General features: G+C 38.5%; 2 protein-coding genes across 2 annotated transcripts; both read left to right on the top strand.

The window, feature by feature from the left end:
- Nucleotides 1-1,583: 1,583 nt before the first annotated feature.
- Nucleotides 1,584-8,347, top strand: LOC112936058 (uncharacterized). Its single transcript, XM_066306161.1, has 6 exons — nucleotides 1,584-4,492; nucleotides 5,157-5,532; nucleotides 6,233-6,347; nucleotides 6,472-6,537; nucleotides 7,415-7,843; nucleotides 7,953-8,347. Exons 1-4 carry the CDS (start codon nucleotides 4,350-4,352, stop codon nucleotides 6,492-6,494), a joined length of 657 nt encoding a protein of 218 aa, XP_066162258.1. The 5' UTR covers nucleotides 1,584-4,349; the 3' UTR covers nucleotides 6,495-6,537; nucleotides 7,415-7,843; nucleotides 7,953-8,347.
- LOC9267151 (uncharacterized) lies at nucleotides 7,388-7,840 on the top strand. The gene has a single exon (XM_026021819.1). The coding sequence runs from the start codon at nucleotides 7,388-7,390 to the stop codon at nucleotides 7,838-7,840; it is 453 nt and encodes a 150-aa protein (XP_025877604.1).
- Nucleotides 8,348-16,829: the final 8,482 nt, after the last annotated feature.

Raw genomic sequence — 16,829 nt, 5'->3', positions numbered from 1 at the left:
CGTCCATGCACGTTCGATCGATCAAGATATTTACATATGCTGATATACATGCATCCTCTCTCGACACACATAGCATGTACTTATGCTAGCTTAGCTAGCTAGCTAGGCACGTACATACATAGACAATACACTGTACACGTTATTATGTTGTACACGTAACACACTAGTGTATTGTACTGTACGGCGCAGCTGCTGCTGCACGCAAAATTATGTATATTTGGAACAATCTAGAACATAATACCATATATAAGTTGCTGATGTACTGGTGAACAACTTTATATAAGTCGTTTAATTTTTTTCTTAGTCAAACTTATTTAAATTTGACTAAGCTTGTATAAAAATATACTAACATTTTTAATACAAAATAAATATATTATTAAAATATATTCTATGTTAAATTTAATAGAACTAATATGGTATTGTAGATGTTACTAATTTATTCTTTAAACTTAATCAAATGTAAAGAATTTTGACTAAAAGAAAAGTCAAACGATTCGTATAATATCAAACGGCGGGAGTATATCGATCGGACCTGTTCGATGGATATCGACGATATATCGATATGGGCCGTCGATCGACGCACATGCGGTCATGTGATGGGATTTAAGCAAACGTTCACCATGCATGGATAAGCTAGCCAACGAAATGTTGTTTTTAAAAGATATCGCTCTAGGTAACTAAATTGTATACATCATTAAAGGAAGATTAATTACAGGCAAATCATGCAAGAAAGTAAAACGAAGACAGTTCCGATTGGTCATGAATGAGTTGGTTCGAATAAGTAACAATCATATTCTACTATGTTGTTAAATATCTTCTGCCATACTCCCTCCGTTCCAATAAAAACCAATCTAAAATTGAATTTGACATAATGAATCTGGACATAATATTACAAGGTTGGTTTTTATTGTGACGGAGGAAGTATTATTAAAAGAAGCTAGCTTGAAGATTGAGGGAGCTCATGCATGCATGTTCATTTTGGAGGTACAGAAATAATTACCAAGGCAATGAGTGGAAGAAAGAGTGAAAGATTTACACCATTAAATTGTGATAGGTTCAGAACTCTAGATTATAACGTTGAAGATTGATACAACAATTGTATCTATGAAAATAGCTAGAAAGTTAAGAATTTTATATACCAAATCCAATTCCATTTTTTTTAAAAAGGGGCTAATTTGCTTTGTTCCAGCGCAAAAATCATGGAGTTGAAAAATACCATCTCACGTGCGATTGACATGTGGGCCCATACCATCTCACTTGGGATTGACATGTGGGCCCACGCCCCACATTTCTCACTTGTCTCTACGATTGAGTTTTTTTTTTCCAAATTTACTCTATTTGAAAATACAGCTTGTGCAAAATTATGAAAAAGTTATGTGGAAAAATCTCCGCTAATTAAAAGATATTACCTCCGTCCATAAATATATATAAGTGATTGATCCTGGCAACAAGTAGGTACGCTTCATAGTCAGAATCCTTATATTTATATTTATGAATGAAGTCATAATCCTTATATTTATGGATGAAGTAAGTAGAAAATAATTCACAACAAATTAGTTGGCCCATAGTGCAGTTCGACCAAAATTATATACCACAACTATGTATGCGCGGGAGCCGTCAATATGACATCTAACAGACACCGAGACATAATTCGTTTGTCAAGATCAGCCCAAGATATAAATTACTAGTGATTTTGGATTGTGTACAATGGCTACATGATAGATAGCTACTCCTTCCAATGCAAGAAGACTTCATCTCTACCCACTCACTTGTCCCACAAAGACTTTAACTTTAGAGTTTGAGAAAGTGGAAAACAAATATATACAGTAAAGTTTCAAAAGGCATGAGATAAATGCATTGGAATTTAACAAAGTGAAAAGCATTATATCTTTTGGCTTTGTATTGGTGTGTGCGAGATATGTAAGTATTAAAAAGTAAAGTATTTTTTTTGGAACACAGAGGTAGTATTAATTACTTTAAAAAAGTGGAAAGCATTCTAGTCTTCCGGCTTTGTATTGATGTGTATAAGATAGATAATTAGAAATAAAGTTTTATTTTTGGAACGGTGGTAGTATTAATTAAGAGGTATATATATACCTCTTAATTACTCCCTCCGGTTAAAATTATCTGTCTATTTTATCATCGGAAAAATAAAAAGACTAGGTGCAAAGTCATTTGCACGGTCAGAAACGACAAGTACTTCTGTTTGGAGGGAGTACCACTAGTTGCGATAATTAATGAAGAGGTACCATACTTTGCATGAACTTACTCCCTCCGTCTCATTTTAAATACAAATATAAGTTTCCATGTCTAACTTTGAATGTCCGTCTTATTTATTTAGTATTTTTATTGTTATGAGATGATAAAACTACATGAAGTACTTTATACGTGACTTAAGTTTTTAAATTTTTTCAAAAACTTTTTAAATAAGACGGACAGTCAAAGTTATGCACGGAAAATCATGGCTACACTTAAAATGAGACGGAGAGAGTATAACTCTTAATTTAATATACCACCCCATTATGATCGGTAATCACAAAACGTAAAATTAAAACCAGTAATTAATTAACATTTGTTTCCTAGAATCAAACACACATGGAGAGATGACATCACACGTACTGTATTGTCCCATCCTAAGTAGGGATGAAACCGGAGCGGATAGTTTCCGTCCGCTCCGGATAAAAACGAATACGGATACCTCTCGGATCGGATAATTCTCGGATAGTTCGGATACGGATACGAATACGGATATTTTCTCTCGGATACGAATACGAATATGGTATCAGGGTTTCCGTCGGATACGGATAATAATTCGGATATCCGGTGAACAGTGCTATTCGGATATCCGCAGAAGCCACAAGACATACCCCATTTCTTTATAACTCTATGACCTTCAATATACCTTTTTAGATTTTAATAGTAGTTCATCTCTTAACACTAGTCCACATTATTAATATTATTTAAAATTTTAAAAATATTTATAAATTATACTATATTTTATATAAAATGATCTAAATATATATGTTGATATTTGTTTCTATTAGAAGTTGAATTGGTTTTCGTGTTCCGAGAAAAATTTGTTTCCGTATTCGTGTCCGATCATATTCGATTCTTATTCGTATTCGAGATAGTCCGTATTTGTTTCCGTATTCGAGCTATCTATATTCGTTTCCGTATCCGGCAAAAAATATGAAAACGAATATGGTATGAGTATTATCCGTCCGTATCCGCTCCGTTTTCATCCCTAATCCTAAGGGGCTAGCTAACTGAGATGTATATACCGCCTTACTAAACGGATAGGATCAGAATGGTACATGCAATAATGGATTTAATACAAGTAGCATGTCCAGATTTATAGTATTAATTAGAAATATCTCATCCGATTCTAAGTTATATATTTTGAGACGAAGAGAGTAACAAACAATATATCCGGTCAAAGTAGACCTGCATGCTTGGTATCTAGATACAAGCTAGCTAGCGTATATATGTATAATACAATGCACTAGAGGTATTAGCTTGGGTTGCGTAAGAGTCAGGTGAATAACGCATGGGCGTGCATGGAGCACTCGTCGTCGTCTTCCTCTCAGCTCTCATATCTCCGGCGACCTTTCAAACCCTTTGCTACCTTGTGCTACATGCATTGCATCCTCCATGCATCGATCTATCCATCAGATATCATCTATCTACGACAAATTAACATCTCTCTCTCTCTCTCTCGATCGATCTCTTACCAAAAAAAAATCTCTCTCTCTTTCACCCTGTTTGGCAGAGTTCTAACTTTCAGAGGTGATCTAAACCCTGACAAACAGTTTTAGCTTCATCTAAAAGAAGAATGCCAGATGCTAAAATGTTCTCACAAAACGACTAAAGATATAGTGCTGGGTTTAGATTGGTCCACAACTTTACTCCAGACCTTAAATTTAGAAGTTTAAGTTCTGCCAAATAAACACTAATTTAACATTAGTGGCAGCTACTCCCTCCGTCCCAAAATATAACAACTTTTAGCTCTCAGGATTTGTCCTAAAATATAACAACTTCTTCACCAACATTCTTTTCACAACCAATCACAACTCTCCACCATTCACTTTTCCCACCTACCTCCACTACTCATCTAATCACAACCATCCACTACTCACTTCTACCTACTTTCTTAATAACCGTGTCCAATCCTAAAACTTCTTATATTTTGGGACGGAGGGAGTAGCTAGTATGAACACAAGCATCCACTGGTGTGCAGGTCTCGCAGTATATATAGGGAGAGCTATAGGGCGCCATTGCATTGGTGTTTACAAGCTAGCTAGAGACCAAGTTAAGCTGCTTAATTAGTACGTAGTGCAGTTTTCACACACATGGCATTCATGAATCGCCAAGATCCAGAAGCATCTGGGTTCTTCTCCGACGACGACTCCGGCCAAACCGCCGCAATCGCCGCCGCCGCCGCCATGGAGAACGAGGATTTCTCCTATATGCTGCGTGAATTTGACTACTACACGTATGGCAGCTATATCTACTTCTGTCACTCATTTATTGCATCGCAAGCTAGCATACATGTATATAGTTGGGTAGAACTAAAAAGGCAGTATGTATATATTATTGATGTATCATGCACAAAGCATATATATATATCTTGTACACTATTAGTGCTTCTTGCTCCAACTATATATATGAGCATTTAATTTACTTTCAAAATTAATAACAGTACTATATGAGCATGAAATTAATTCTACAGGAAGAGAAATTTCGCCTCCCTTGATTTGTATATATAGTGCATATATTTTGTTCAAAATCTTGGAAATTTGATTGTCTGAAATCGATCAAAATTAATACTACAAATTGATGTGCGTTCACGAAAAAAAAAACTACGAATTGGTGTTTTGTCTGATCGTATAAATATTCCTACAATGAATGTGACACATATATATATGTGGTATTGTATATGTGCATTTTGAACTGGTCATGAATTATACAGTAATTAGGAACAAATTAACGCAAGAATGAGATGTTCAACAACAAATTGATGGTCATGAGATGTCCTACTACTATATATACTAGTTGCATATGCATGGGATCAGCAAAGCATATATATGTTATCCAACTCTACGTGTCACTCAAGCCGTTGATGCATGCATATATATCTACGTCTTTCTCATGTACAGAAGCAGTGAAGATCTCTTCGAGTTGATGTGGCAAGGAGGAGGAGGAGGAGGAGCCAGCAGCTTCGACCAGCCGCCGCCGCCGGTTTCCTACCACCGCCTGTCGCCGCCGCCGCCGGCGATGGGGACGACGACGACGACGTTACTGCCGGAGCAGCCACTAGTTGATGATCATCATCTCCCAGCTGCTGCTGCTGCTCCTCCATCGGAGGAAGAGATGGCAGCGTGGCTCTATCCGATCGTCAGTGGCCACGAAGTCGCCGGCGGCGGGTGGCGGTCGCCGGAGGCTCAGGATGACCGGCGAGCCGCACCGGCGCCGGAGAAGAAACAGATGGAGAAAATGCCGGCGGCGGCATCGCCAACGACGACGATGAATAAGGTGCGTGTAATAATTCCATTAATTAATTTAGACAGGTCGGTATATATATGTGACTGTGATATGATTGAAGATGATCGGAGTAAATCATCTACAGAGTAATTTTTTCATGACTACTTATCTCCTTAAGAAATGAAATTACTTTCCCTAATTAATATCTAACTGAAAAATTATAGGATCGAGTGTAGCCCCTCAAAGTTTAAATTTAAATTCGTGTCCTTTTAAATTTGCTTAAACTTTTGGGTGAACTGTCTGGTGCGTAAACAATTCGATAATATCGATAGTTAATTAATTTCTCTTCGAACCAACCCTTTATCTCGCTTATTAGTTACTTCCTCCGCTTCATATTATAAGTCGTTTGATTTTTTTAATAAAATTAAACTTCTTTAAATTTAATCAAATTTATAAAAAATATACTAATAATATTTTCAATGCAAAACAAACTTATTATCAAAATATATTCAATGTTAAATGTAATGAAACTATTTTGTGTTGTAAATGTTGCTAATATTTTATAAGCTTAATCAAAAATAAAGAAATTTGACTAAGAAAAATATCAAACGACATACAGTGTGAAACGGATGAAGTACTTGATTAATAAGCTGATTAGTGAACCATATCTCTCAGCTGATCTCTGTACATTAATTCTGGAGCTGATCACTCTGAATCTCTGATGAGCCTGATCGTCATGCATGTATCACAGGATGAAACAAGCGACGACTCCGGCGAGAGGAAGAAGAAGAAGGCGTCATCAGCGGCAGGAAAAAGCAAGCAAGCATCACCACGCGGCTGCAGGAGCTCACAACCTTACAGAAAAAGTGGGGATTCGATCGATGAACTCTTCACTAAATTTCATGTGTCCATATATACTAATATGAACTCTTGCATGCATCCATCCATCCATCTAGTTTAATTGATCGAAATTTCTGGATGCATCTGCAGAGGCGGAGGTTCAAGATAACTGAGAGGTTCAGGACGCTGCAGCGTCTCGTCCCCGGATGCGATAAGGTCAGTCAGCGGTAAAAACTTTCAGTAATTTACTGTTTTTTTTTGGTAAATGATGTCCTGTTGTTTGTTTTTTATTTCATTGCAGCGAGATAGTTATGAAAATTTTTAAAACATTTTAAGAACATATATAGATCAATATATGCATATATCATTACACAAATTTGCAGGTTTAGATTTGAAAAGAAGAGATAAAAATATGGCTGTGAACATACACGTATTTAGATTTTAATTTGTTTCAACTTGTTTTTTGGATAATGGATTTTTTTTATTTTGACTTGTATAGGTAGAATTTAACTATTTTATTTATCTTGTCATGCGATTTAATTTAATTGAAATTAGAATAGCAAATGAAATTAATTACGAACAGATTATTAAAAATAATTAATCAATAGGATATCGATGTGTGTCGTCATGCATCGTGAGTGGACAAACTAAATGACTTAACTGAAGAATTTGTCGCATGCTGCTGCATGCGTGCGTGCATTCTCTGAATCAGAATCGATCAATTAATAATTTCTAGTACTACTACCTCAGTTTTTTAAAATAGATGACGCCGTTAACTTTTTCTCAAATGTTTGACCATTCATTTGATTCAAAAAATTTACATAATTATAATTTATTTTATTATGAGTTATTTTATCATTTATAGTACTTTAAATGTGATTTATATCTTATATATATATTTATATAAAATTTTTGAATAAGACGAATGGTCAAACATGTAAGAAAAAAATCAATGGTGTCATCTATTAAAAAACGGAGGGAGTACATGTCATATAAGTTTCCAAAAACAAATAAATTATATGTGTGCTTCGATCATCACTGACACGGCCGGCATCCATGGCGATGGATGGATGGATGCGTCCATAAATTTCAGTCCAACCAGGCGTCGACGCTGGACCAGACAATCCAGTACATGAAGTCGCTGCAGCACCAGCTCAAGGCCATGTCCGTCGTCGGCTCGCCGCCGGCGCTGCTGTACCCCGCCGCCGTGCACCCGCAGTCGTACATGCATCCACCGCCACCGCCGCCGCCGGTCACGATGCCGATGCATCCAGGGATGGTTCTTGCTGCTCCTCCTCCAGGGGCGGCGCCGCCGCCCGGCCCTCCGGCGATGGTGCCATTCGGAGCTATGCTCCCTTACCCTCCCTACCCGGCGGTGCTGCTGCCGCCGCCGGCGGCGGCGACACTGTACGGACGGCCGCCGGCCCCCGCTCCCGGCGTTGCAGCTCGTCGACATGGATCCAGCGGCGGCGGCAGAATTAGCAAGAGCAGTAGCAGCAGCCTGTGCAAGAAATTGTAATTGGTATGTGTAGAAATTAATTAGTGAGCATATACTTAAATTAATCCAAGAACTAGTACATATTTTATGTATTGTTGTGTTCCTTAATTACTTGGCTCTTTTTTCTTTTCAGGGATGCCATAACAAACACGCCTGCAAGAGAGAAACAAAATCAGCCAAATCATGCATGCTTCAAACCGGGGATTATTCGTTGTCAAAATTGAAGTTACTATAGGAGAATTAACCATTTTATTTTGAGAGCCTTCTTACTCTTCCTCATGATGACACATGCGAAGAGTGTTATATTGTTAATTAATTTTTGGATTCCATCAACTAGAACCTCAAGTGTATAATTAGTTAATTTATTGTACTGAGTAAAAAAGTGCATGAGCACTAGTAGATCTAGAGGTATATGTATGCGTAGGGTTGTACTACTCCTTTGTTTCTTGCAAAAATGTTTGACGTTTGAACTGACTAACGTCAAAAAAACAATAAAAAGAGTAATATATATGAAGAAGTTGACTAATCTGTAGGTATATATGTTCGTGGTTCTTTATATTGTCAAAAATGAATCAATAGATTAGATAATTTCACGATTTAGTTAAGGACAAAGAAGTGGAGCTGCAGCAAGCTAGTCCAAACCAATCAAGACACATATTTATATCCATAGCTAGCTAGCTTGTACTGAGATTTATTTGTAATATTCATTTCAAAGGGTATATATATGATTTCATTTGTTATATAGTATAACACTACAGGAGAACTGATTTTTGCTCGGATGACAAAAATCACATTTGTCCCGATTCGAATAGGAACCGGGACTAAAAATCATTTTTAACCATGGTTCAAAAGCTATCAGGCCCCATCAACCAGGACTAAAGAACAATTTTTCGTCCACCATCTTTAGTCCTGGTTGGTGATGGTGGACTAAAAACCGATCTTTAGTTTCGGTTGGTGACACCAATCAGGACTAAAGATATTTTTAGTCCTGGGACTAAAGATACATCTAGGGTTAGTTTAAAAAGAAAGCATATTTAAGTCAGATGTGTGTAGTAGGCGGGATGGTAACACGCGTGAGGGCTAATGTGAGATATCTTGATTTCGAATTCCACATCCAACACATTTTTTTTTGACTTGGTATGCGTCTTTAGTCCTTGGTTATTTCAACTGTGACTAAAAATAGGTATTTTTAGTCACGGTTGTACAAACGGGACTAAAAATTGTTGTGAATCGAAACTAAAGTCCCTTTCTCCAGCAGCGCAAGGCAAAGTTTGTCCCCTTTGGTAATCTATGTTTGAGTTATCCCTATTTTGTTTCCTACTACCAGTGATAATTCTCGTTAGTAGAAAGTGATCCTAACCATGAATTTATGAATTCTACTGCAAGTAATACAAAATATTTCTGCTACCGTACTTAATGTGGTAGTAGATCGAAATAGATATGATCTATTGGATTAGAAAAGTTCAATGGCCTAGATTGATTTCTACTACGGAGTATGTTTACAAACATAATTCTGTTTTAGTGCATATAGCGGGAGCTGCGGTACCCCACCCGCCCCTCTCTCCCGCTCCTCCCTGCTTCAGCCCTCTCTCCATGCTACTCCATCCCCCCCTCCTTTGTACGAACGAGCCTATGGTGGTGAAGGCAAAAATTTTTTGGAGACCGTGCTCTTATCCAAAACGACAAGTATTATTAATTCGGAGGAAGTAATTTTTTTTCTCGCTCTCTCTTCTCTCTCTCTCCCTGCTCGACCTTTCTCACCGGTTGATGATCAATTCATACTAAAGCACACAGATCAGTACATGCACTTAATTATACAGTTTATACATAACCATTTTCAGGGGCGGACTTAGACCTGCCCGTACGTCCTAGGCCATGGCCCAGGGCCTGGGGTTGAAAGCCCATGGGTCGAGACTTATTTTCATCATGGTAGGTTGGGATATTGAAATATTAATAGGCATAAGTCTATTTTGTCTCCCTTAACTCATTTTCCTGCTTGAATAACCTCCCTCAACCCTAAAACTGTATAACGCCTCTTCTATCTTCAAAAGAGCGGTTTTTACTGACGTGGCAAGTTAACCGTGGTTGACTCGCTTAATCAGCTGGTGGCACCCATTGTCAGGGTTACGGGTTAGGTATACCCTTTACCCTTCGATATACGTCACATATCGGTATAGCATGCCCACGCGCATACGGATACTCTTTGCATACAGGAAGGAAACCCTTCACGGAGTTTACGGACGAAAAGAGTCCTACTCGGACAAGACTGGGTCGTCAATGTATCGTGTAGGGTCTGATGTCTCCGAGTTCTACTTGAAAACCGCCTGACTTGTGATATAAAAGGGACCCTCCGGGGAGGACCTAGGGCATCGAATCTCAGAGCCAACACAACCCCCACAGCCTACGAAGTCGGAGCCTGCAGGAGCCAAACCGCCAGGGATCTAGTCGAACCAACTCGACTACGATCTCGCCGGATCCCTCGAGTTCCACCGTTCCCTTTGTAATCTGTGTTTTCCATCATATAATCCCACATCAACTGGATTAGGGCTATTACCTATTAAGGGGCCTGAACCAGTATAATCTTCATCTTCTGTTTGCTTGATGTCGTACTACGTAGATCCTTGTACCAACGTACCTCAATACCCTCTATATCCGGTCTACGGGTATCACCCGTCGACACCCATGACTTACCACTCATATCATCTTATTAATATACTCATGAAAACTCACGTGTCTCCGAAAACTCCTGAAACTTATTAATATAATACGTAGATACTAAGTGTGATCATTTGTGACTTTGCTGGGACGAAGCGTGGCGGCGTCCATGGTGATGATGAGGGCATGGTGCGGGCATCGTCGGCGCCGCCGGGACGAGCTGATGGTGGGTGGTGGTGAAGCGGCGACGCCGTCGCCGTCGCCGGCGGTGACGGCGGCGCCGGCATGCAGCCGAAGACAACTCCACGGCCGCCATGTGGCAGGCACAACGGGCGCGGCATGACGCCGTAGCCTGATCCGTTTGAAATCACCTATATACTCCCTCCAATGATGCCGTTGACTTTTTTAAACATGTTTGACCGTTTGTCTTATTCAAAAAGTTTAAGTAATTATTAATTATTTTCCTATTATTTGATTTATTGTTAAATATACTTTTATGTATATATATAGTTTTACACATTTCACAAAAGTTTTTGAATAAGACGAACGGTCAAACATATTTAAAAAGGTCAACAGCGTCAAAAATTTACAAAAGGAGGGAGTATATAAATATGGATCGAAATACGGTAGCTAGGTATGCGTAGGCTATGGATGATCATCTGATGATACTTCCTTTTACATCGTGTTTGACCATTTACTTATTCAAAACTTTTTTAAGAAATATTTTTTTTCCTTGGCCTGATTTATGAGTAAATAAACTTTAAATATTACTTATAATATTTAATATGTGTATAAAATCATTAAGTAAGATGAATGGTAAAATGATGTCATATATTAAAAAATGAAGATAGTATATTAGAAGTCCCTTTGTTTAGTATCGCCTTTTTTTTTTATGACGTTAGTTAGTGAAAAATAAACTAACCAACATCATACATTTTTGGATGGAGATAATAACATATATAATCTCAAATTAATTTCATTAAATGCAATTGAATATATTTGATGATATGTTTGTTTTATGCTATATATTTTCAGTAAAATTGATTAAACTTAAAAAAAATCAAAATAATTTATAATATGAAATAGAGAAGTATTATATAAAAAAAAGGCAGCTAGCTAGTACCTGCAGTTGGTATTGGAGATACTTGATGTGTTGCATGACCCCGTCCAGCGTGGACACCTTGTCAGTCTGAAGAAAATAAAACCGGCCACGTAAGGTGCCACGTCACATCCGTGCCCACGCATGCAAAGCATGCCAACCAGCGTCAGCGACATTATTATGTTCAACGTAACTCTCTTTAAACATTAGTGGTATATAATTCCTGGTAAATTAAATAATTTATTTAGTTATTCTCTCTGTTTTATGTGAAAAGTCATTTAACTTTCTTCTTAGTCAAAATTGTTTAGATTTGATTAAATTTATAAAAAAAATTAACAACATCTATAATTTCAAATTAATTTTACTAATTTTAATATTAAATATATTTGATAAATGATAACATGTTTGTTTTGTATTAAAATTATTAATATATTTTTTATAAATTTGATTAATATATGAAATGGAGGGCTACCTTGCTAGAACGGGGGCAGGGCACTAGTCGCTAGCTGCGGCGTCCTCAACTTGTCGTTGATCTTGTCGCGCCGTCTCTACATGCCAAAAAAAATATAATTATTTATTAATAATAACCAGCTTAATTAATTAAAATTAATACTTATATATCACCACGTATATATATAAAGATATTTCCATCTAAGTACTGATGTTTATTCTGTTGTTGACTCTTTAAAATCTGCTTCTCGTAATAACTAAAACTCAATCTATCTATTATATTATTAAAGGAATAGAAAAAGGAGCCTCCACGTTTGCTCTCATGGTCTAGAAATTCTCACATTAATCAGAGAAAAAAAAAGGCAGAGTCCATATAGAAATACAATTTAGAAATAGCTGAAATTCGAAATTAAAAAATAAGGAATATTAGAAGAGGAGACTAGAGTCCATATAGAAATACAATTTAGAAATAGTTGAAATTCGGAATTAAAAAATAAGAAATATTAGAAGAGGAGACTAGAGTCCATATAGAAATATAATTAGGAAATAACTGAAATTCGGAATTAAAAATAAGAAATATTAGAAGTAGAGTATGGAGTCTATATAGAAATTCAATTAGGAAATAATAGAAATTCGGAATTAAAAATAAGGAATATTAGAAGTAGAGTATAGAGTCCATATAGAAATACAATTAAGAAAAAAAATAGAAATTCGGAATTAAAAAATAAGGAATATTAGAAGTAGAGTATAGAAGAATTTAAAACTAACTAAAATTCGGAATAAACATAATAAAACTAAAAGTAGAGTTTTGAGTCCGTATAAAAATATAATTTAAAAATAACTAAAATTCGAAATTAAGAAAAACATGGGAAGAATAGTTTAAATTCAATATAGGAATACAATTTAGAAGTAACTGAAATTTGAAATTAAAAATTAAAGAATATGGAAAGATGGGTTTAGAGTCCACATAGAAATACAATTAGAAATAATAAAAATTCAGAAATAAAAAAAATAATATTGGAAGAAGAGCTTAAAGTCTATATAGAAATACAATTTACAGAAAATTAGGAATTAAAAAAAAGAAATATTAAAAGACGAGTCTAGAGTCCATATAGGAATATATATAATTTTTAAATAACTAAAATTTGATATTAAAAATAATTAATAACTAACACGTATATAAAATACAATATGAATATTACACATTTGTAATTTTGTAAAGTTATTGCAAAATTTAAAATTATGATGTCATTTTAATATATTTGAATAATATAATGAGAAAATATATATGCTATTATATAAGAAAAATATACTGATGCTAGCCGCGCAATCTGCACGGGCCACCATGCTAGTTAAAGTAATTACACGTTAATAACTTTTTATTTATATTTTTATGCAGAAATTAATGAACACAAGGTGAGTAGGGTACCTGTTCTGCGGCTCTCCCAGCAGAGGATCTCTTGCTGCAGGCCGCCAGCATATCCCGAGCAGTAGACCTCCTTCGCCGGAGATGCCGCGTCACCGCCGCCGATATCGCTGCGCTGTATGCACCAGCCAGTTACACCTAAAAGTCTAAATTGATAGGGAAAGGCGGGCAATTCACTTTATACACTCCAACAGCCATCTTGGCCTCACCGGCGCCGCCGCGACGACCGAGCTCCTCTCAGGCAGTAGTCCGGCCCAGCGGCTGACCTCCGCTGGAATATGTACTCGTAGCTGCACTACTGCTCGTTGGTATCGTCGTCACCGGCGACGACGACGACTGTCCCAGCAGCGGAGGCCGAGGTGGAGGCGGCGCCACCGCCGGCGAGATTACCATCTCCGCGGGACCACCTCCAGCAGGCCGGCCAGTTCGCTGACCGCATGGATCATCAATCGATCGAACACGTGCGTGCGCAAACAAGCTCTGATTTACTTACGTCATGTAGAGGTCATATATAGGGCGTGGGCATGACGGGATCGATCGTCGTCGTCGTCGTCGTCTTCTCCGTGGCCGCCGGCGGCGATGATCGTCTCCGTCACCTCACGGTCGACTGATATGGATCTAGCTAGCTAAGCTATTAAATTTTGCCTGACGTCGACATGCCGGTAAAGAAAGGCGGCGGCGGCGGCGGCGTCGAAGTCGTGTGCAATTGCAAGCGATCGAGTTGGTGGTCTCATCGGCGGCCAGTACGTTCGTCGCCGCGCGAGCGTGCCAAGGTAAGGGGACGCGTGGCGAGGAAAGGACACAAAGCCACCAAAATCTACCTAGGCCCGGGAACCGTACGTGCTGCCCACGTAGACGATGAACGTGCCACGTAGGCATGTGCCTGCCACGTCTACATACGCAGCATGGCTTCGGTTTATACCTACAACGCATTCGATAGTTTCGGTGGTTTACCTACAGAAACATTCGATAGTTTTTAGGAGAAAAAACCTTCCAACCTATACACGTGGACCGATATGACGTAATGTTCAATAGTATAGCCCATTAGTAGCTCTAATTCATCTATAGCCAATATAATGGCCAATTCATACAATAGTTGCTTACTATACTATTAATATATGGTCCCACCTGTCATAAACACATTGTGTCTTGGAGTCCGTACTGCAGCTGGCTACAAATTTATAGGGGCCGCTGCTCTTCTCTCTCATCGTTTATCTCATTAAAATATGTTTATAGCTGGCTAATAGCCTGCTATTGTACCTGCTCTAATGGTAACTTTCGCTATAGCAAAGCACATGGATGCATGGAAGTCTGAGTAGTTCAAAGAGTCGGTCTTGAAAGCCAGAGTATTGATAGGAATATCGGGAAATCCAAAATTGCAAATTGGACTTGTTTTCATATATTTGTATACGACGAAATCTGGGGGAAAAATTATATTCCTTTCAATATGGAAGTCCCAAATGATCCAGGGGGCGGAGCGGTGGCAGCCTCCAGCTGCGCCCACCGGCCTTGGCGGCGGTGCAGCAGGGCTGCGGGCGCTTGTGGCGACGGTGGCTAGCCGAGTTTCGACGACCGGTCCCTTGGCCGCCTTGGCCGGTTCTGGTCGATGCAGCAGAGGAGTGTGGGTGATGGTAGATTGCATCGAGGGTTGACTGCTTGTGAGACGTCGTGGACTATTGTGTGGTCGTCGATGTGGAGGTGCTTGTGTGGGTAATGTGTAGACGCTGGCGAAAGCCTTGCCGTGCCTTTGGCCGGTTCGATGACGACGACGCCGCGCCGTTTCCCTTCTTGAATGCGTTGTCATGGCGCTCTCCCATTTGCCCCCATAAATTTCCAGGTGAAAACCTTGCTCCGGCTTCGGACGAGCGGCGGCGGCGTTACGCATCGTGTCCTCCTTGGGGGCGTCGCTTCAGGGAAATTCTTTTACATCGATGACTATTGATGGTCTCTTCGGTTCAAAAGCTTTCTTTCCTTGGTGTTTTCGAGGCCTAAGCCTCTTGGGTCCACTTCGTTCTGTGGTGGGCGACACACTTTTCGGTTGCTTCTGCGGATGAAGTCGGAGCTGCTCGCTGTTGGGGTGCAGCGACGCTTGGCTGATGTCCATTGTGGATGTCGGAGCTGCTTTCGCTTTGGCGGCTTTCGTGGCTTCAGTGTTGTTGCGGTGGTGAAGTCGGCGCTGCTGGGTCGCTTGGGCGGCTAGCTCGGCAACGATAACACCTCTTTGTGATGTCGGAGCTGTTGTGTCACTTTTGTGTTTAGCTTGGCAACAATGTCCTGCTTTTGGGCTCCGCTGTTGTTGTTGTTGTTAGTTGTGTAGTTACGTCCCATGCTTTTTTATGTTTATTGGGTTTCAGCGGTTCCCCATAATTAACCGTGCAGCTGTATGGTTTTCGGGCCCAGTTTCCCTTGTAAACTGGGTCATTGTCTCTTGTTTGTACAGTTTCTCCCTCTCTTAATATAAAACAAGCAATGCTGGCTTAGGTTTAAAAAAAAAAAGAAAGAAAGTTAAGTTAGCTTTTTTCTTTATCTCTTAGTGGAACCTAATATATAGCAAACCGATGTGGCATATCACACGATCTGTGCATGCATCAAATTAAACGTACTAGATTTTTACCACACCTTAATTTTGAGGTGCAAACCTCCTGATTATTAGGGATAGATGTGAGCCATATAATTGTTGTAGTACTACCTCTGTTCTATAATAATTGTATTTTTAGGATTTAAATTTGTCCCAATATAGTTGTCACAAATAGAGTACTAATGCCCACACTAATCACTTTTCATTCAAATTTCTCACTATTTTACCCTCAACTACCCTCCCACTTTTACATATATACCATTTAATAATAAGGAGCATTATAGTTTTCTTCTTAAACCTTAATATAGGCTAAACAACATAAAATTACAATTATTCTGGGACGAAGGTACTCCCTCCGTTTTATAATGTAAGACTTTCTAGCATTGCCCACATACATATAGGTGTTAATGAATCTAAACACATACATATATATATAGATTCATTAACATCTAAATGAATGTGGACAATGCTAAAAAGTCTTACATTGTAAAACGGAGAAAGTAGCACATACCTTGTATATGCTACTCAGAATGTGGATCTCTACAACTCCACATGTAACTGCTTGCGAAAATCGCAGGCACCTTTAGATCACAGGAGCTCCTCATCATTATTGTTTTAGTGATATACCCGTAAATTAAAATAAAATACTGGTGCATGCAAAAAATCATTTTTTGTAAAGCAGTGTACATATATATACATGTGTTGCTAACCATTTCCCTGTAACTATTTATCATCCTAGCTACGTACCTAGTTGTGTTGCAGGTTATATTACAATAATAAAGGGTTAATAAATAGGTTAGTT

Source organism: Oryza sativa, chromosome 12 (genome assembly GCF_034140825.1).
Source record: "Oryza sativa Japonica Group chromosome 12, ASM3414082v1".
Lineage (NCBI taxonomy): Eukaryota > Viridiplantae > Streptophyta > Magnoliopsida > Poales > Poaceae > Oryza > Oryza sativa.
The sequence above is the reverse complement of the archived record's forward strand: the minus strand, read 5'-3'. Positions and strand labels throughout refer to the sequence as shown.